The following is a 22,503-nucleotide window of genomic DNA, read 5'->3' as shown; positions in this document are numbered from 1 at the left end:
AAACTATATTTGTACATTCATATTTTTAAGTGTATCCTGTAATGGCCAGGCAAAGTGTTACTGGAAGATTGTATTGCCAAACTTTGCACCTCTGTGAAAAAGCCTGGACCACAGTTAAACATGATTTTAAAATAATTTCACTGTATTTTCACTGATTTCTACATAGGACTATAGAGGACCAAAAAAATAAATATAGTTTTATTTTGTTAGCTAAAGCAGGTCTTGACAAATCCCGGGGGCCAGGTCGCTCCTAAACTTTTAAGCTTGCAACCAGATTTTGCTGCCTGGCGGCCAGAATATCCAGGGAGGCAGGACCCACTTTTTGTAAATGATCGGGTCCGTCCCACAGGACACACTGCACACGCTGCAGCCAATCACCGCCTGCAGTGTCTCCCCAGCCTATTGCCATGCACCTGCAGTGTGTCCCTCCCTCCCTGCACGCCAGCGCACCATTCTGCTATTTGCCCCAACTGCTATCTACCCTTATTCCCTCTCTACTCCCAGCACTGCCTGCCTCTAACCCCCTCCATGCCCCCAGTACTGCCTGCCTCTAACCCCCTCCATGCCCCCCGTACTGCCTGCCTCTAACCCCCTCCATGCCCCCCGTACTGCCTCACTGTTATTAATAAGACTCCTGCACCTTGCTCCTTCAGTGCTCAGGTAAAACTCTACCACCACCCCTCCCCAAGTTACACACGTCTCATCATATGTACTTCTATAACTCATCATCCCACTTATGTATGAATTTGGTCATACTGTCTGGCATACTATGTATGTTGGTCCTACTGTGTGGCATACTATTAATTTGTGTCCTACAGTCTGGCATAATATGGATTTGGGCCCTAGGGTGTGGCACAATATAGATTGGAGGCAGGTATGGGCATGTGGCAGAATCTGATGACCATGTGTGGTGGTCTTGAAGGTATGTGGGGAGGTTGAGGGGCATCGATCGGCACGTGTGTTTATACAAGTTTGGTAGTGGATGATGGTCTGGCTCCTAAACTTTTAAGCTGGCTCCTAGATTTTACAAAAATGTGTCAAGCCCTGAGCTAAAGTATATTTGACTCTTTAAATGTCTGGAATAACAAAAGGGCATGCAATATCTTTGGAAGTTTGAAAGAACAGTAATTGAGCATACTCTTTTTGTGTAGTTAATGGTTTTTCATCCATCTCCAAAGCCATTTATTTGTTGACATCAGACTTGGCTGCCGGTTGTTTGTTTGTTTTTTTTTTGTTTTGTTTTTTTTTTAATCAAAACTGATTACCGTATATACTCGAGTATAAGTCGACCCGAATATTAGCCGAGGTACCTACTTTTACCCCAAAAAACTGGGAAAACCTACTGACTCGAGTATAAGCCTAGTGTGGGAAATGGCAGCAGCTGGTAGTGCCCCCAGTAGTAATTCCCCCTGGTTGTGCCCCCAGTAGTAATCCCTCCTGGTAGTGCCCCCTGTAGTAATGCCCCCCTTGTAGTTCCCCCAGTGGTAATCCCCCCTTTTAGTGCCCCCTGTAGTAATTGCCCCTTGGTAGTGCCCCCTGTAGTAATCGCCCCCTGGTAGTGCCCCCTGATAATGCCCCCTGTAGTCATCGCCCCCTGGTAGTGCCCACTGTAGTCCAACCCCCCCCCCCCTAGTAGAGAGAGACGTGAAAAGAATAAAAAAAAAAATAAACACTCACCTTAAACTCCCGCTCCTGGTCCCGCCGCTGTCCGCTCCTCTGGCCGCTTTGCATGGGAGAGACGTCGTCATGACGACGTGTCTCCCGTCACCCACTGCGGGAGCCGAAGATGGCTCCCGCAGTGGGAGCAGCAGCAGCCGCTGAGAGTCTGACAGACTCTCAGCGGCTGCTGATTACACCAAACACGCAGCTGCCGGCTCCGGCGGCTGTGTGTTTGGCAGTGTGTAGCGCTGACCGAACTCCGTCCGGTCAGCGCTACACTTGACTCGAGTATAAGCCGAGGGGGTACTTTTTCAGCACATTTTTTGTGCTGAAAAACTCGGCTTATACTCGAGTATATACGGTAAATACAAAATAGTTGGTGAAATGCATAACAAACATTGGCTTGCTATATGAAAATGTTTTCTTGTGTCCTCATACATCTAGCCTCAATACGGCACGCAGCGTGACTTGCCTGGAGTGAGTGACCCGCCAGGTTCCGTGCTACTCTGTTAGCGTCGGGCGTCGTCTTCTTTTTTTTTTTTTTTTGCTGAAAATGCATTCAAGTTGAAATGTGATGCAACTGGGACGCACCAGCAGACTGTGCTGATTAATTTAATATGCAACATTTGTATATGTGTGTACCTGAGTCTCTGAATCTATTTACGAAGTGCTGAAAGTGTTGCATATCACATTAATCAGCATAGTCTGCTGGTGCGTCCTAGTCACATCGCATTGCGACTTAATTGCATTTTCGGCAAAAAAGACGCCCGGCAGTAGCAGAGTCTCACAGGAACTGCCGCATCGATAGGGGCTATAAGAACACATCAGTAGTTGCCATTCAGAATGGGGAAAAATACAGTGATTTCTCTTTCCAGTTTTAACAATACTTACCATCTTGTATTACTTTGTTCCTGCTACAGTATTTTGAATGCAATGAAAAGAAACAACTTTTAATAAACTTTCAAACTTACTTCTTTTTTTTTTATTTTAAACACATATATATATTTGATCTTTTTAACAGGCAGTGCACCTGCACCCAAGACTGGTTCATTTGCACAGGTTGAAAATGGGACACCTACTAGAGGTAAATAATAATAACTATTATAATTTTTGGAATAAATGTTTTTGTTGCTTTTTATGTATTTCATATTTCTCTTTATGTAGGAGTCAATACATTTCAGACATTAAGTAACCACTACAAGCCACCTGCTGCAACACATGCCATTACTCAGCCAGTATCACCTATGTATCTGCCTGTTACTAGACCAGTAACCAGCTCTGCAGTTGTTCAACCACTGCCAAGACCCATTGGCATGCAAGAGCCAATAAGGAGACCGCTCATTGGATGTCTACCAGCACAGCAATCTCCTAGGCCAAATCTAATTATGCAGCCTGTTTGTAGGCCTATGACGTTTACTTCAAACACTTTGCCAGTATGCCGAAATGTCACCTTTCCTACAGCGTCACAACCAGCTCTTAGACCTGTTGCCACCATCACTGCGCAGCCGGTTATATTAAATCAGGTGACTGTCTTTTTGTTTGATTTTGTTTTTGATTTGTTTTTGGATAAAAAACTGTTTTGTTTACTTAAAAGAAGTAAGATGTATGTCAGTGCTAGCATAGAACCAATTCTAATGTCAGTAAAATATAGTCTGTTAAAAAAGATATCTTGATAAAGGGATATATAGATATGATAGCCAGCACTCGTAATTAACAGTTCGGCCTGTGGGGCTGCATCCTCAATGGAATCCAAGACCTAGATCAGTGTTGGCTAACCTTGACACTCCAGCTGTTGTGGAACTATATATCCCAGCATGCCCTGCTACAGTTTTAGCATGCCCTAATAGCAAAACTGTAGCAGTGCATGCTGGGTTATGTAGTTCCATAACAGCTGGAGTGTCAAGGTTAGCCAACACTGACCTAGATCCACTCCAATATGTTGTAGAGAGAGATTTCTCTCTCTCTCGTTCGTTTATTTGTTTGTCTGACTGTTTTATGTTTTGTTGGACAATATTCCTCATGAACAGTGTGTGATGTGTTTTTTTTATTTTATTTTTTTTTATTTAATTTTACAGGGCTACATTGTGAACTCACCCCAGGTTTCATCTAATAATTCTCCTAATGTAATGTATGCTTTGCGACAGAATACTCCAATATCACAATACCAAAGTGTGCAAACGATCACTTCAACAGGTTTGTGTTCAATTTTATTTTTTAATTTTTTTCATTTTACATTATAGGTTAATATTATACAATTAACTAACTTACATTTCTAATCACAAGCTGTATCATAAATGCTTCAAATCGGATGTAGACCATTCTGAGTGCAAACTGCATGACTTCTCTAAACACTTAAATATTTTTCTTTGATGTGGACCCTAAAAGTGGATCTGAACACTGCTTCCGTTCTTGCATCTTAATTTTTTAAGATTTTTTGATTAATACTCTTAGAAATGTCACATTGACATATTGGAAGCCCACAACCACTCAGAATTTGCATAGGGCAATCCTAAAGCATTACTTAAGGAATTGGACGGCAGCAGCTGTAGCACAGTTAATTCCGGTAATGTTGGAAGATACCTGTGGATAATGGTGTGGGTTTTTTTAATTTTTTATTTTCAAAATATTTTACTGTATTGAATGTATATTTTTGTACTTTTATATTGTTTCAAGTGTTATCCTTTTTTTTTGTCATTATGTTTGAGAACTGCATGGTTTGTTGCCATTTCTACATGGTATTTGGCCAAAAGTAGTGTGGTGTAAAGAGTTAACAGTGTGCAGTTCTTTTTACTTCAAGATGATGTGTCATGGTGGATGGTGCACACTAGACAATATGACCAGAATAGGTAGATGTCACAGCGTATTTCCTCCTAGTCCCATATCCACATTTAACAGATGAGATTATACTTGTGGGGTCTCCACTCTTGTGCTGATTATCTGACAAACTACACCTGGCTGGCTGAAACACCCAATAAAATATCGATCATTGATGTGTAGAATAATTTAATGCACTAGCTTAGGATGTTACATTTAATGGTACATCCAAGAAATACAGCTATAAATAATACCTAAGGTGTCCTGCATAGATGTTCAATAGCTGGAGAAAAACAAATCATTTGCAGAATTAGGGGGGAGATGCACTAATTCTCCTAGAGTGATAAAGTACCAACCAATTAGCTCCTAACTGTCATTTATCAAACAGCCTGTAAACTGAGAGTAAAGCTGGGTACACACTGACAGATATATTGGCTGATCAATTGATATAGATATATGATGCCCGTCGGCCAGTGTGTACCAGCGTTCAGACATATAGCGTCGGCTGTGCTGCACATTTGATGGACAGATATATCTGTCCATCGGCAAGTGTGTACGGCTGATCAGGCGCCTGGAATATGATGGATGTTCAGTGTATATGAACGACTGTCATCTACAGATATATCTGCAGATCACTTGATCTGCAGATAGATCTTTGCATTGTGTACCCACCTTTAGCAGCTGATGGGTTGGTACTTATCTCTCAAAGGTTTAGTGCATCTCCCCCCCCCTAATTTTCTTACATGTTTGCCTTACATTTTCTTGTGTAATTACTTTTTGTTACAATGTAAGCTATTTAATAATATGTGGCTTGGGAAAATGTATATTTGCGTGCGTCTTTCCAAAGTATATTTCCTTGGTAAACATTAGTGTTATGTTTGTTGCAGGAAGTTCTTCTCCATTAGCACGACCACTCCAACCATTACCCCAAATCCGCCCTGTTTCAACTCCAGCAAGAACAGCTCCCACTTACATTCATAGGCCTAATCCTCCAATCCCATCGCTGACGCAAAACAACATGAACCTAGTACCTGTACTCCAGCAGCCTTTACTACAGAATTCCCAGAAAACCCAACAAACTATCCTTACACAAAGCTCAGCAGGTATAAGAATGTCTTTCAAAACTTGAACGTAAAATCAATAACTTCTAGAATGTTTGTAATGCCCACATTACCACAGTTGGTAGTGCAGAAACTGCAGCAAAAGGCGACAAACATAACAAAAGAACGTGGAGGAGAAAATCGGGTTAATGTTTTAACCGTAGGAATGAGGAGTCCTCTTAATTGTTCTGCTAAGACAAGTAGCACCAATATATATCCTTATTCTTTTGCTGATAGTGCTCGCTTTGCTATCTTTCATAGGTTTTGCAGGTGTTTGTTTTTTAAAATGGCTTAGGGCTTTCATAGTGATTTATGACCTAAATGGGGTAACCTTTAACTTTTTAGTTTTTTTTTTCCTAAAATAAAAAAGGCACATTTTTTCATGAAATGGATGGTTATTATTTAAGTATAGAATCCTGGATACAGAGCTCTAAATCTCCTTTTGTTCTTTAAGCAAACATTGGGCGAAATGAAAATGCTTTAATGGAAAAACGATCTGCTCCTCCTGATGTCACCAGTGCTTCACCGAAAAAGCCAAAAACTAATGAAAATGTTGTAAATAACAGACCAGTTGCAGCATCTACTACAACGTCTACTGCAACATCTGCTCCAATGTCTACACCTGTGAGGCACCCAACAACTCAATCACAAAATACGCCCGCAAAAGGTATGTTAAGAAAGATGTGTATGAATTTGTGTTTAAAAAAAAAAAAAAAAAGTGTATTGGTTAATTGTAATAATGTTTCACTATATGTAGGCACTGGTTCAGGAAAAACTCCAATTAAAAATGGAGCATCATTCCCTCAGGCTTGCCCAAAGTGCAACATTCACTTCAACCTCTTGGAACCAATGAAGAAGCACATGACGGTAATGGTCTATGTATTTTGATTTACTACTAAATAAAATATAGAATTTGGCACACCGTCAAGTTGGAGAGCCTGAGCACATAACTTTATTGTTTCCTTCCCACCTTCTTATAGATGAAACGTAAAGTCCTGTATTGTTAGTGATAAGTGAGGAGGATTATATAAAAACGTTTATATATGTATGTGTATATATCTGTATAATAAGCAAGAAAGTGTGTCTGTCTGTTTGATCTTTATGCACGCCCAGAGTTTTGGAGCTAGCTCCACCAAATTTGTCACGGAGGTGTAATTTGACCAGGATTAGGTTTTTGCTTAGGTTTCAACTATGTCCGGGCCACAGTCAAACAATTCCATAAAACCAGGACACTCTTAAATTACACAGGTTCTGGGGCTGAGGAGCTGGCTTCATACACACACTGTCACTCTCTCATCTCTTCCAAAGCACTATGTGATATCACTTTCAAACAGCCGCATTCATGAAATACGGAGTTAGTCAGCTCTTTGTGTTTGCATGATAAACTTTGACATTGACAGTGTGCATTATTAGTATTTTGCTTACCATTTCATCTTACAACAGCCGCATCGGGAGTCTAAAGCTGGATACACACCTAACGGATATACAGTATCTGCAGATCGAGTGATCTACATATATATCTGCAGATGATGGTTGTTCATACACACTGAACAACCATCATCTAGCCAGGGGGTCGTGCCCCGCAGCCCCTGCTGCAAGTGTATGGTTGGTCAACTGACCGCCCGTACATACTGCACGATGCCCCAATACTGTATATCTGCAGATATATTGGGCATCGGCTGTGCAGCACAGCCGATGCGGTTGTTCAGACTTATCGCTGGTGCACACTGGCCGAAGCATACAATATTTATTGGCCGATCAATTGATCGGCCAATATAACTTCCAGTCTGTACCCAGCATTAGAGTGCCTGGCAGGCTCATGAGCAGCTCAGCACTCAATACGTTCAGACTATGGTAGACAGCATAATCAATCCACAATATTTCATCCTGACAAAGTTTAGCATATGGAGATTACAAACAGAGGGAGATTGATCGCAGCCACTGTGGGCGGGCCCCCTGATGGCAGCTCTGCTAAACATGGTCTTCAATATTGGTCTGCAGAGTGATTTCAGGGGGTGATTCAGCTGTGGACGCAGTGACAGGGATCAAGCAGATTACTGATTATCGGGAATCTGCACTTGTGCAGTACCGGTCAGCGATCCTGCATGCAATCTGGCAGCAGACTGTCAGTGATTGCCAGTCTGCTGCCATTTCTGGGCCGGGAGGGGATGGCAATGGCCTCCGTTACCCAACATGGAGACGTGTCATCGATGAGGGGGGGTGGGGGGAGTGGAGAGGCCAGGTCACACAGCCAGCTGAGGGGATCCGATTCTTGGCTCTGATACTGCATGCGTTACCTATTACAGCTGTCGCAGCTGCGAACATGTTTGCAACTGCGATAGCATATCCGTCTGCAGCTGAATCACCCCCTCTGTTCTGCAGTGATTTGTGAAACTGAGGTGATTTTGGAAGCTATACTGATTTCTGTTCTGTAAGTCAGTCTGCTCCTGGTATACCCCATTCTAAATAGTATGAGAATACGCCTGCCTGCACTGTCATTTACTCCTAATTTGCTTAGTTATCCAGGTTATAGGCGAGGACAATGTAAAAAAATAAAGGCTGCAGGTGTACCTTCGGGGTCCAGTCTTTAACCCGGGCAACTCTGGGTATCTCAGCTAGTAGATAGAGAGAGATAGAGATATATATACAACTTTGTTCACATACATCTATCCTCCGTGCAGCTGCAAGTCACATTACACATAATGCTTGAGTGTCGTGCGACTCAGTAGTGCAAAGCATCTTTTTGTACACTTTGTTTCCCCCTTAAAATGTGTCTTATTCGCAAAGTGATGTGAATAGGACGCACAAGCAGCTTCTGCTGATTAAAATATGTGGCATGCCTATATTCTGTGTTCGACTGTGGCTATATCTGCATGTGAAATGCTATGTTACAGTGTCAGCTGCATTGCGTGACTAGAAGGAAAGTTTAACGCGCAAGGAGGCTAGGAGTATGTGTACACATCTGTGTATGTATATGTGTGTGTGCATATATATATATATATAGGGGAGCCAGCACATCCAGTAATAAATACAAAAGTAATAGTGTTATGGAGAAAGTAGCTGGCAGCTGCATCATATAAAGTGCATGTACATAGTGTGTGAACCACTATATATCAAAAAGCATGACGGAAAAACAGATACTTAGCATAGCACAGCCAGGGTGGTCAAAAACTGCCATTCCGTCAGCATAGTGGACACACATAGTCAGATGCCCGACAGCTGTTTCGGTGTGACCCGCACGCCCTTCTCAAGGCAAAGTTACTAACACATAGAGCATCACTATATACCATAAACAATCAGACCCCAACTTCACTTACCTGCATGCGACCGCATCCCCGTCCAGAATGGGGCCGGAAATGACGCAGCGCACACGAGACCCAGTGTGAAACAGCCTCACGTCATAAGCCGGGCGTCAGGACCATAGGCATCGCTCCGGTTGTCATAGTAACCAGGGCAAACCAGCAGAAGTACAAACCGGATATATTGTAACTATAGCAACCTTAGGTAATCTGGTGGTAACGTCGGTTGCTAAGCAACCACAAAAACACCAATATCCATATAAATTACGACTTAATCCAGCTATCCAAATAATTAGATCCTAAGTTAATATTGCAAACATCCAGTGAAGTGAAGGGGTATAGGTTGGTTAGCATACGTGATGATCATATGTATACACAATGGGCCTGATTCAGAGTTGGTAATAGAGTGAGATATCTCAACTGATCATCTTGGTGAAACCATGTTGCACTGCAGGTGGGGCAGATTTAAAATGTGCAGAGAGATTTAGATTTGGGAGGGGTGTGTCCAAACTGACATCTAAATTGTAGAGTAATAATAAAGCTGTGCAGTATTTGTGGGCTACATGTAAAAGCAGCCAGTATTTACCTACATGCAAAAAAAAAAAAAGTAAGTATGTGCTTACACCCCTTGCAATTGCAATATGGTTTGTCCAGGTACACAGTTAAGTGCTATCTCTCTCTCTATTCCCAACTCTGAATCAGGCCCAATATACAAAACCTACAAATATTAAGAATAATGTAATATGGAAATACATACAATACACACAACAAAACAAAAAAGAGGAAAAAAAATTATAAACTGAAAATGCTGGCGTAAGATGGTTATTATATTAAAAATGTCCCTTTTTGTTGTGTAAAAACAAATCTATATCACAGAAAGCAACTCAGATACTGTCCCTCGTTAAGCCCGTTGGGTACAACAGTGTTTAAGCGGTCAATCCAAAAACATTCCTTCTGTAAAAGTAATTTGTTTCTGTCACTTCCATGTCTCAACGGGGGGATGCAATTAATTAGCATACATTTAAAACTTTTCATCGAATGGTTATGTGTAGCAAAGTGCCTCGCAACTGTAGATGTATTTAGATCAATTGAAATGAGGGCTTTTTTTAATAGATGACCTGTGCAAGGCAATCCTTTCTTTAAATGCACGAATGGTTTAACCCACATATAGTAGGTTGCAGGGGCATCTGATCAGATAAATGACAAAGCGACTATTGCAGTCCAGGTGATGTCTAATATCAAATTTAATGTCCTTCTTAGGATCCACAAATTGATCTCCAAGTAACAAAAATTGGCAGTTGACACACCCATGGCATTTAAAGGCTCCATTTTTGGATTGTAGCTAAGTTTTGTTCTTAATGGGTCCTATGTCTGATTTAGCAATCATCTCTTTAATATCGGCACTCCTCTTGTAGAAAAATAGAGGTTTTTGATGACAATAATGTCCAATAGCAATGGCAGACTGCAATATGTGCCAGTGTCGCAAAACAACATCACGGATATGTTTAGAGGCAATAGAGTATGTAGAGGCAAAAACCAATTTCCTGTCATCTACTGTGCATTCTTTGTCACAAAGAGTATCTTCTCGTTTGATGTTCAAACATTTACTGATAGCCTCATTAATTTCATTCATCTGGTAACAGCTGTCATTATATTTTTGGCCCATCTCATGTAGAGCCAATGGTAAGTCATCTATATTTGAGGTAACACGTACTAAAACGGAAGTCCTCGTTTCAACGGTGTTGGGTGAAAGCTGCCCGCCAGGGGTATAAAATGCACGGTATTTTTGTCTGTTTACTTGCGGTATATCCTGGTGGACAATTTACCGGCACTATTTGTACCACAAACATCGAGATAGTTAACTGCAACACTACTGTATGCTAATGTAAATCTTATGTTGATATCCAAAACATTGAAAGCTTCTATGAATTCTGTCAAGAGTTTTTTTTATTTTTATTTTCTCCTCCAGTCCACACCACAGACAGGTCATCAATATATCATACATAAAAGAAAATAAATTCAGAAAAAATGTGACAATATGTGTTGATTTTCGTACATGTGCATAAATAAATTGGCATACGATGGGGCCATATTGGACCCCATCGCAGTCCCTCTTAATTGCAAATAAAAATTATTTAAAATTTTTATGCAAAACAATATCCAACAAAAGTAACAATAACTCAACACAAGGACCTTTGTAATGTGGACTGTCAGAGATCAAACTCCTGACAGACTCAACACCATCAACATGATCTATGTTGGGGCCTGATTCAGACCCACTCGCGAGCGGCTGTCCGCTCGCAAGTGGGTCGATGTTATGGACTGAGCATGCGCACGACGGAGGGAGCTCCGTCGTGCGCATGCGCCAGACGCGACGAGCGAAGGAAAGTCCTTCGCTCGTTGTGTCCGATCAAAGGGGGCGTGCTGTCAATGTTGATTGACAGCACGCCCCCTTTGGTGGGCGTGCCAGGGGCGTGCCTCCCTGACGGGGGCGTTCCCACGGGAACGCCTCCCGTCAAAAGCCGGCCCACTGACATCACTAGTGATGTCAGTGGGAGTGATTTTGGCTCTGATAGAGCCAAAATCACTCTGGAGCTTGCGGTTGAAAACCTCAACCGCAGGCTCCGGCTCGCAAATTCGATGGTCTCGACCATCGCGACCATCACAATGCACGCACGTATAGCCTGTGGGTGGTGAAAATGGAGCCCGGCCCTCATTCAGAGCGTGCGCTCTGCTCAGAGCGTACGGCTCTGAATGAGGGCCTTGGTGTATAAGCTTGTTATAGCCAGTGTTACCAGTAGACTTCCCACTGGTAGAGGACCCAATTTCTCAAGTTTATGTTTTGTACCACTGGTTGTAACCAGAAGTCAAATATACTGGGATAAAGGTTGGCACAGGGAACCACAAGATGATATGATGGGCCTACCAGGTGGCTTAACTAAGGTTTTGTGCACCTTAGGTAACACATATGAGTGGCGTTCTCGGATCTGTTTGTGTAAGAAATTGCTTGGTAGGTTCATCAATCCATCCGTTGTGGAGCCCTAGTTCAATAACACCATCAAACTTCTTCTATGCATAGGTGGGAACATAGTTAAGTGCTCGATAAAATAAAACATCAGACAGTCTGATCTATTAAGCACAACCACACTACCCCCCTTGTCAGAAGGCTCAAACAACTATTCCAGTGTTGTTTTTTTAAAGAGGTGAGCGCCTGATTCTCTTCTCAAGTTAAGTTGGTATAAGACACCTTTTGAGATCTAGTGAAGGGTATGGTATCACGTTTTACCAAATTAATAAAGATCTCAATGGACGCAGTAGTGCCTGGTGGATCAAAAGAACTCTTTGGTTTAAAATCCCTATGCTCAGAGGCTGTATGTCCATGTTTAGAAAAAAGTCTGAGTCTAAGGGAATGATGGAAACGATACAGTTCCACCTCAAACTCAGAGGGCGATTGCTTATGTGTCTTAACAAAAGATGCCTTTAGACAAAATGGCCATTTCCGCTGGATTAAGTTGGTAAGTAGATAGGTTAAATATCTCTGTCTGTTTTTGTTCTTTGTTCCTGATTTTATCCCTACAGGAACGTCTCCTGCCACCCCTTCTAATGGATCTTTTGATCTTTGCGTTTGCTTCTGGTCACTGAACCCCCCTAAAAAAAGGTTTATGGTGCATACACACGATCAGATTTTTCCTTCAGATATGAACGATAACGATTTAAAAATCGTTCAGTCGTTCATATCTGAAGGAAAATCGTTCATATCTGACATGCCTGAACGATGGACGATCAACGATGCGCGTTCCCGTTTGTCAGATAACGATATCTGACATCTGATGGGTTTGCAGTCAGACTTGGACGATTCCATTCATTTTAATGCAGTCAAAAATCGTTCAATCGTTCAAATCGTTCAAAACTTTGGTAAAATCGTTCAAATCGTTCAGATCGTTTAATCGTTCAATCGTTCATCTGACAAATCTGACCGTGTGTACGCTCCATTAGACAGCGACTGATCGGAATCACTGGCTGAGGTGGTAATATCAGAAAAATATTTATCAACCCGATTCCTCCTGAATCTAGTTCCACCTCTCCAATTGGGTCTCGACTCTCCTCCATGAAGCCAACCATACACACAAGATTCTTTGTAATCCTCCTTCACTCTTTTATATTTACCCTTCTTGAAAGGGAATAAATCAGTATAAAACAAATTCACACTGATCTCAAGTTTGGATAACCAATCAACAGAAACAGTTTTTAATATATCCAGACCTGTATATTCACATGCAGTAATCTCTTTATCAAGTAATTCAAGGTCTGTATTAACCTGCTCAATGACCAGGATCATTAATTGGAAAGGATTAAGGATTTGGCACCACTGCTTACAAAAATTAGCATATGATCTGCCAATCGTGGGCTGGTTTCTTATACGGAAACACCTTGGTATCACCTTTTCTTTGAAATATTGAGATATTGTTAAACCATGGAGATTTAGCTCCACCTTACGTTTTTTCAATTTCAAAAGATCAGCATATACTTCAGAGGGACTATCCACATCACAAGTTTGTGTCCGCAAAAAGAATCCTAGTAATGTCCCTACTATCAAATCTTTTGACATTGGTGAGGTCATCTGCATGTAGAATCATTGAATCCATATCAAAAAATCAAAAAGAAAATGTAGTCTCAAAAAAAAAAAAAATCTAAATATTAGTGTAGATATAATAACCATCTTACGCCAGTGCCAGTATTTTCAGTTTATTATTTTTCTCTTTTTTCTTTTTTTATTGTGTGTATTGTATGTGTTTCCATATTACATTATTCTTAATATTTGTAGGTTTTGTATATTGTGTATACATATGATCATCACGTATGCTTACCAATCTATACCCCTTCACTTCACTGTATGTTTGCAATATTAACTTAGGACCATATTTGGATAGCCTGGTTTAATTCGTAATTTAAATGGCTATTGGTGTTTTTGTGGTTGCTTAGCAACCGACGTTACCACCAGATTACCTAAGCTTACTATAGTTACAATATATCCGGTTTGCCCTGGTTACTATGACAACCGGAGCGATGCCTATGGTCCTGACGCCCAGCTTATGACGTGAGGCTGTTTCACACTGGGTCTCGTGTGTGCCGCGTCATTTCTGGTCCCATTCTGGATGGGGATGCGGTCTTGTGCAGGTGAGTGAAGTTGGGGTCTGATTGTTTATGGTATATAGTGATGCTCTATGTGTTAGTAACTTTGCCTTGAGAAGGGCATGCGAGTCACGCCGAAACAGCTGTCGGGCATCCGACTATATGTGTCCACTATGCTGACGGACTGGCAGTTTTTGACCACCCTGGCTGTGCTATGCTAAGTATCTGTTTTTCCGTCATGCTTTTTGATATATAGTGGTTCACACACTATGTACATGCACTTTATATGATGCAGCTACCAGCTACTTTCTCCATAAAACTATTACTTTTCTATTTATTATTGGATTTCCTGGCTCCCCTTTTGTTTATACAGGTAGTCTCCTATATCCAAATATTCCGAAATATGGAATAATTTTAGCATGATTGAGATAACGAAACCTTTGATTTTTGATGGTTCAATGTACACAAACTTTGTCTGAAGCTGGGTACACACTGACAGATACATTGGCCGATCAATTGAATGGCCAATGTATCTGCTGCCCGTCGGGCAGTGTGTACCCGCGATATGTCGGTGAACGTCTGCGTTCACCGACATATCGCATTGGCTGTGCTGCACAGCTGATGGACAGATATGTCTGCAGACGTATCTGTTCATCGGCAGGTGTGTACCAGCGGTCTGCAGACGTCCGTGCACACACAGCGGCAGCAACGAGGAGGAAGGCGGGATACGCCCCCGCCTGCCGGGACACGCCCCCAGGGTGCCGGGACCCGCAGATGATGGCCGTTCAGTGTGTATGAAGGCCATTATCTGAAGATCACTCGATCTGCAGATATAACTGTCAGGTGTGTACCCACCTTGAGGCACAAATTATTAAAAATATTGTATAAAATTACTTGCAGGCTGTGTGTATAAGGTGTATATGAAACATAAATTTATTTCATTTCTGTACACAAACTTTACTTGAGCCACAAAATTCTTGAAAATATTGTATAAAATGACCTGCAGGCTGTGTGTATAAGGTGTATATAACACATACATGCATTCTGTGTGTATATTGGGGTCCCATTCCCAAGATATTTCATTATGATATGCAAATATTCCAAAATACTGAAAATTCCGTTATCCAAACTACCCCTGTTCCCAAGCATTTTGGAAATGAAATTATTAGCTCCACCTGTGGATTTTATAAAATGTGTCGGTGAGTAATAAGCACCTGCTAAGTGACCTGGAAAACGTGACCTATGTGGGGTCCTGAGGACTGCGCTTGAGAACCACTGCTCTATATGTTCATGTCCCTTCCATTACTTTTACTTTGTACATGGCACTGGATACATGGCTGTTACTAAAGGTCAAACAAAAAATGAATGTGACGTTAATACATATTATGTAAAACTATTTATTTTCTGCCCCCTAAATAGTGTTGTGTTAGAGAAGCGCCATGTGGGTGGGGGAACAGTATACATATTATTTAATTTCTTGATTTTACTGTGTCAATCCTGAACTTGTAAGTTTTTTCCTTCCTGGAGGAAGATGTTTGCTACTGATATAATAAGCTGGTTAAATTGAAAGAAAGAAAATCCTTCACCATTCTGCATAATTTACCTATTCATGGTAGCCTGTTTTGTTCACCACATAGAAGTTTCCAATAATTAGAAATTTCATTTCGGATTAAGGACCATTAGATTCTCCCACCAGATTAATTTATTGCTGTTTGTGCAACAAAGGTGTAGTGGTGAGCATTACTGCCTCACAGCACTGTGATTTTGTGCAGAAATGGGGGGAGCGCTTATACTGGGAGTGGGGGATTACTCAGAAGGGGAGCTATTACCACATTTGGGGGTGGGGGGGGGGTAATGCTAATGGACAGTATTTATGTACACTCTGTAGCCCTATTTACTTATTTTTCAATACAAATTTTTTTTTAACTTGTGTAAATTAAAAAAAATCCACAATTTGAGGCTCATTTCATATATAAAAAAAAGCCAGTTAAGTGGGATTTTCTTTTCAATCATATTTATATAATTTATTCAGAATTGTCCCACTCCTTGTTTTACATTACAGTTCTGTTGTCCAGAAAAAATGCAGAGTTTTGGAGTCACAAGCCCAGATACTTCTAAGCTTCAAAGTACAGTAGAGGAGACTGACAAAGGAAAGCTGATAATGTTGGTCAGTGACTTCTATTATGGAAAGCACTCTGGAGATGCTCAGCTGATACAACAAGAGCAGAAGACCCATACAACGTTTAGGTGTTTCAGCTGTCAAAAACTTCTGAAGAACAACGTACGGTATGTAAATCCTTTTATAAAGCCTTGCTAGAATCTAATGGATGAGGATTCGTGCTGCCTGACTTTATTTTCACTAAAGCAAATAAGCAATGTAACAGTAATTTATGTACTTGTGCATATTCCTGGTTATTTGAATGGTGCTGTTATCATTTCATCCAGGGTTGATATCCTAGAGATTGAGTGGTAAATACAGTTATGTTAATGATTTGTGATTAGGTAGAGAGTCCTCTTGCTAGTGTCTATGGCTGGGTAATGAATGAGCATGGAGGGGGTTTAACATTATGCGTCTTTTGTAGGATACTTTAATAATTGGCTCTCCAGATAACTGCACAATTCAGTTAGGTACGGAAATCAAGCTTTAATTCTGCAGTGTGCGACCTATGTGAAGTGCATGAAATAGTGGAGAAGTCATTGTGAACCCCCAAAAAGTGGAATATAAGATAGCAGGACAGTGTAGAGTGGCTAGAAGCAAAGTATTGGAGGCATTTAAATGGGGGTGTGGTATACCGTTTCAACAATCATAATGTTGACACAAGAATGATGACTTGGTCTGAATGAATACATGTTGTGGGGTGACAATGTTGACCAGGCTATCTAAGCCTAACCCTAATGTTGATAATAATAGACATGCATATTATTTGTTTTGTCAATGTTGACATGTTTATGTATTGACCAGTTGACTGCATACCGTTAAATGGTGTCAAATGTTTGATTTTTGCAATTTTTTTAAATTATGGAGAAATGGTAGTCAGTGTATTTCTACAAGTGTGTGTGTGTGTGTATATTAAATATTTGTAAAATGTTATAAAAATATTTTAACTCTGCAAGTACAAAAATCTTTCTCTCAGTATACATGTCCCACATCATTTAACCCATTTTTCTGCTTTTAGAGAATGACATGAAGGGTGCGAATCGATATTGCTAATGGGTCCCTAACGGAGCAATTCAATTGTTGCTCCGTTCGGGGCTCATGCCGTGTGTGCGCGCCTGACAGCACTTGGTTGAGCCGCGTAAAGCAGCTAAACCCATCTAAAGTACTGCTTTGGGCGCTCAAAGTGCCGACAGAGCAATTAAATTGTTGCTCTGTTCATATGTGCATAGCCATGGGTAGACACAATTTTGCTCACAGCCACCTGAATTGCCCCCATAAAATTACATGTCTTTATTGTCTATATTTTCCTATTTAAAAACCTCTAAATACACTATTATTATTCATTGGGAGGGGTGTTCCTGGCCTACTACACTTTGGGGGGGTATCCAATTAGCCGCGAACATTGTTCGGGTGTTAATGGATCCTTCGGGGCTATCCAATTAGCCTTGAAGTCTGCCTGATGCCGGCGTTTATCTGGGCTTTTTTTCGGGACCTGATGTGTCCCGACAAATAATCCACGAAAGTGCCGCTTTTCTTCTTCAGGGTCCACAGGGAGAACTTGGGGTGTAGGTGGTGGTAGAGAAACTGGCACCACGCAGTTAAAGCTTTCAGCTCCCAGGATGCACTGGTCCAACCTCCTATGGCCGTACCCCGAGGTACCTCAGTTTCGTCGGTGCCCGACCGGAGTCTGGTCACCATTATGCAGGCGGGCTGCTTAGGCAGCCCAAACAGCTTTCTTTTTATGATTTAATTTATAGTTTATTAGCTTGAGCGCGCAGCAGCAGACTGTCCACAGGACGTCCGCTTTGCCGCTCCATCATCCCTTCTGGCACCGCAACGCCAGTTTCGCCTGGAGATTTTGGAGGGCATCCCAGAGTCCTCGCTAGCCAACCCCGCGGACGGACCCAGATTGCAACCTGGACGCAAGGGGACAGGTAAGGTGGGTCATCGCTAGCGATGACCCACACATTGACAGTCATGTCTCCGGTCTCGGAACAGACCAGAGGCGCTGAGTATGAACACAGGCTCCGTCCATTGTGATCCACTAGACCACCAGGGTACATATGGAGTGTGAATCCGGCGTACTGGTGGTTAAATAATCAGCATGGGGAGGTCAGATTTCACCATTAAAGCAGCCCCTCCCCTCAGCTCAGGGCGCCATTCCTCTTTCCTGAGCTGCTTTCCTCCGACCACGCCCCCTCAGAGGTCTCCGGCGGCAATTTTCTCCAGGCACAGCCACAGCTCTCTCAGGGAAACGCAGGGTCCGGTCCCCTAAGACACACCTCTCCCTGGAGTCGGTGTATGTAGCGCTATAGCCTACCAGACACTGAGTCTGTGTAGTTGATTGTAGTGCCATTCTGCAGTTATGTTATTTCTGCATTGTATGTGACTTATACTAGCGCTGCCTGTCTGTTTATTTCTCTATACTGTCAGCATATATCTTTCCCTTTTTTTCGGACTTGACCCTAACATACAGGTGTATTCATGGTTTTCCCTGTGCCTCACATCTAAAAAACGTATAAAAGTATTTGTGAGGCTTTTCGCATACAGTTGGCTACTGCACTGTGCCATATTTGTGCTGTGTGCTCCTGCAGCTTGCCCAAGCATAAAACAGGACCACTATATTGCGTTCCTACTAGTATCCTACATACCCAGTGGTTGCATTATACCCAGTGCCATATTGTATGCTATACTACTCTTCAGCTATGTCTAGCAAAGGCAAGAGTAGCAAGCAAGCATCTGCACCCATACTGCTATCATGCAAATTATGTGCTGCAGGCTTAAGTGAGGAGGATTTGATTCAAGATGGGTTATGTATTCCATGTTATACTCCACCAGGCCTATCAGACACCCCAGCGCCTGGTACCCCCTCCATAGGTAGATGTACTCTCTAACTCGGTACAGAGTCTGTGGCTACATCTACTGCCTTTCAAACTATGTTGCAAGGTGAGAAGCCCCTACCCAGTAAGCCTTTTAAGCGTCTTGTGTTATCCTCACAGTCCACGCAACGCTCAGATTCTGAAGTATCATCTGAGGAGGCAGAAGATGCTGATCTCTCTGAGATGACGAGCCAGCCCCTAAATCCAAGCACCCTCTGTTTAAACGACAGAAGGTGACTTCAGCAGAATTCCCTCTCTGATCAACTAGCTGAACACATGGCTGCAGCCTGGCAGACGCCTGGTAAGAGGTTTCAGCCACAAAAACGTCTGACCTTCTGTTACCCATTTCCTATTGCTCATTGTTCAAAATGGGAAACCACCCCTGCGGTGGATTCACATGTTACACGTTTAATTAAAAGCGCTACGTTGCCTATCCCTACAGTAACCTCTTTGAAGGATCCTACGGATAGAAAGGTGGAATCTTGCCTGAAGTCGATATACTCTCTTTCAGGGGCTGTTGCCCGTCCGGGCCATGGCTCGTGCATGGGTGGCTAAAGCTATAGAGAGCTGGGCTGACGCACTTGAAGACTATTTTTTATTTTTTCCCCTCAGATACTTCTAGGGATCAGTTGTCTTTTGTTGCTCACATTCGAGATGCAGCTTCCTATATTGGAGAAGCGACATTGAATGCCAGTCTCCTAACCTCCAGAGTCTCGGCCGTGGCTTTTTCTGCCCACCGTTCCCTGTGGCTATGCTCATGGAAGGCATATGCGGATTCCAAGAAAGGCCCAGAAGGGTTACCCTACAATGGGGAGATCTTGTTTGGCCCAGACCTTGACAAGATTGTAACCACGTTGGCAGCATCAAAAACTGCATTTCTGCCTCCAGCAACTACTACTACAAGGCCTCGGACTACGTCCTTTAAGTCCTTTCGTCCTCAGGCAAAGCCTAAAGGTCAGTCCTTTCCTAGGCAGTCGGCCTCCACTAGGGCCGCCAAACCCAGGACCAAGTGGACCTGGAACACATTAGACATCGGTCAAATCAACCCTGCCAATCAACATATTAGAACGTCGAGCTGTCTACAAGGCCCTCAAACTGGCCCAGCACATACTTCACGGAAAAACCTGTACAGGTTCAGTCCGACAATGCCACAACAGTGGCTTACATCAATCATCAACGAGGCACTCGAAGTCGGGCAGCATTGACAGAAGTGTCACGCATTCTGACATGGGCCGAGGGTCACCTCCCGGCCATCTCTGCAGTGTTCATTCCGGAAGTTCTCAATTGGGAAGCAGACTTCCTCAGCCATCACAACGTGCATCCCAAGGATTGGTCTCTTCACACAAGGTGTTTCAACTCCTAGTGAGCAGATGGGGCCTCCCAGAGGTTGACCTCATGGCCTCCTGACACAATCACAAACTGCCGGTATCCGGGTCCAGAACAAGAGATGCCGAAGCAACCTTAGTAGACGCATTGTCAGTGAAGTGGACCTTCCCGTTTGCTTACCTGTTCCCTCCGGTCTCCCTTCTTCCTAGAGTTCTTCGGAAGTTCAAACAAGACTGAGGTACTGTCTTGCTGGTGGCTCCATCTTGGCCCAAACGTTACTGGTACTCAGATCTTCGGAGTCTCTCCATCGACACTGGATCTGGGTCGTTTGTCTTGGACAGCCTGGCTCTTGAGACATCCCTCCTGAGGGCCAAAGGAGTCTCTTGCTCTGTAGTAAACACTATGCTCAGCGCATAAGCCAGCCTCTGCTCGGATCTACCACACTGTGTGGCATACATATTTCCAAAGGTGTCGTTATAGAAGCTACGATCCTCAAGTGTTTAGGATTCCAGAGTCTGGGCCTTCCTTCAAGCTGGATTAGACCTTGGACTCCGCCTTGCCTCACTGAAAGCGCATGTCTCTGCTCTATCCATTTGGTTCCAACGTAGACTTGCTCCACTACCTTCCTTCAGGGTGTCTTCCGGATTCAACCTCCCTTTGTCCCTCCAATGGCTCCATGGGATTTGTCAGTAGTTTTTCGTGCCCTCCAGGGTCCTCCATTTGAACCCCTGAATTCTGTGGAACTCAAGTGGCTCACAGCGAAGACTTTTTTTTTTTTCTTCTGGCTATACAGTCTTCCAGAAGAGTGTCAGATTTAGGGGTGCTCTCCTGTCGCTCCCCATTTCTAATATTCCACCAGGACAGGGCTGTGCATCGGACTCACCCTGGTTTCCTTCCAAAAGTTGTTACTAGTTTCCACATTAATGAGGAAATTTCAGTCCTGGCCTTTGAATCACTAGACCTCTCGACAGGTGAGGTCTTCTTGGATGTGGTCCGTGCCCTCGGGATATATGTGGACCGTACCAGTTCCTTTCAGAGATCAGACTCCTTATTTGTGCTCTATGGATTTCACAAGAACGGACTAGTTGTACCTGGCTTAAATCGCATGTGATAGACATGAGTGGTTATGTGGACTGAATCTCAGACCTATTTAATAAGGGAAATTTATTTGCATTTATGATTTAAAACTGTAATAAATAATAAAACTGTATAGAACATAATTTTTCTTCCACTACTTGCAGGACTTCACAGTCCTGCAAGAAGACCAGCCAGCATCAGGGGGTGATCATAAGGATTGACCCACTGCTGACTGGGTGTGGGAGAGAACAAGAGAGGCATCATTTATGCGAAAAATTATTCTTTCCTTTTAAGATGAGTCCAATTCCTGGTAAGAGTCTGCTTTGGAATGACCATAAATAAAGCACAGGGACAGAACCTTAATGTGTCTGGAGTTGACCTAAGTGGAGACTGTTTGTTTTTTTTTTTTTTTCTTTTTCTCATGGACAACTTAACGTGGCCCTTTTCCATATCATGTCAAAACTAAATATTTTTGTGTTAACATCAGGAGGAAAAACAACTAATGTTGTCTACAAGGCAATCTTATAAGACCTCGGTTAAAAAGACTATCGCCATAAATTCAAAATTGCTCCCGTGCGAAGCCTAGCATGTATTGGTATATTCTAATACAGTTGAGCTTTTTATATTTGGGGGAGATGGGGAGGATAATATTCTACAAGATAAATTCAATTAAGCAAAAAATTTTGTAGGGGGCTCACAAGAAGTGTCTCTGGGATGTTACATATATGAAACTTTGCTTATTGTTCAAGGAAAAATAAGCAATGTTTTCTGTGTTCTATCATGGCACATTAACTAGAGGCTATTGGCTTCTATAGCCTCAAATTTCATATGTAACGTCAGTGTATTTAACTATTCTCAAGTACTTCAGGACAGCAAAGCCAAGTCACCTGCTCTCTGCATTATGCCATATTATATTTTTTAGTACAATATGTCTCTTTGGGGGATCTGTATGAATAATTGACATGTTATTTGCCTGTAGGAAGGGCTGTTTTGAATTGAATGACTTTTACTTTCTACATTTGCAAAAAAAAGAGGGGATTGTGATACTGTTAGACCAG

At 42.4% G+C, this 22,503-nt stretch overlaps 1 protein-coding gene across 2 annotated transcripts in view; it reads left to right on the top strand.

The window, feature by feature from the left end:
• ZNF280D (zinc finger protein 280D) overlaps nucleotides 1–22,503 on the top strand; it is a 96,279-nt gene that overhangs the window by 33,516 nt on the left and 40,260 nt on the right. For both annotated transcript variants that reach the window (XM_088445074.1, XM_088445067.1), the window contains exons 3-9: nucleotides 2,681–2,743; nucleotides 2,824–3,182; nucleotides 3,735–3,852; nucleotides 5,361–5,576; nucleotides 6,028–6,240; nucleotides 6,331–6,440; nucleotides 16,068–16,291. In XM_088445074.1, coding sequence (XP_088301200.1) covers nucleotides 2,681–2,743; nucleotides 2,824–3,182; nucleotides 3,735–3,852; nucleotides 5,361–5,576; nucleotides 6,028–6,240; nucleotides 6,331–6,440; nucleotides 16,068–16,291 — 1,303 coding nt within the window. The remainder of the gene's footprint in view (nucleotides 1–2,680; nucleotides 2,744–2,823; nucleotides 3,183–3,734; nucleotides 3,853–5,360; nucleotides 5,577–6,027; nucleotides 6,241–6,330; nucleotides 6,441–16,067; nucleotides 16,292–22,503) is intronic.

Source organism: Taudactylus pleione, unplaced genomic scaffold (assembly GCF_031769625.1).
Source record: "Taudactylus pleione unplaced genomic scaffold, aTauple2 ptg000019l, whole genome shotgun sequence".
NCBI classification, from domain to species: Eukaryota; Metazoa; Chordata; class Amphibia; order Anura; family Myobatrachidae; genus Taudactylus; species Taudactylus pleione.
The sequence above is the reverse complement of the archived record's forward strand: the minus strand, read 5'-3'. Positions and strand labels throughout refer to the sequence as shown.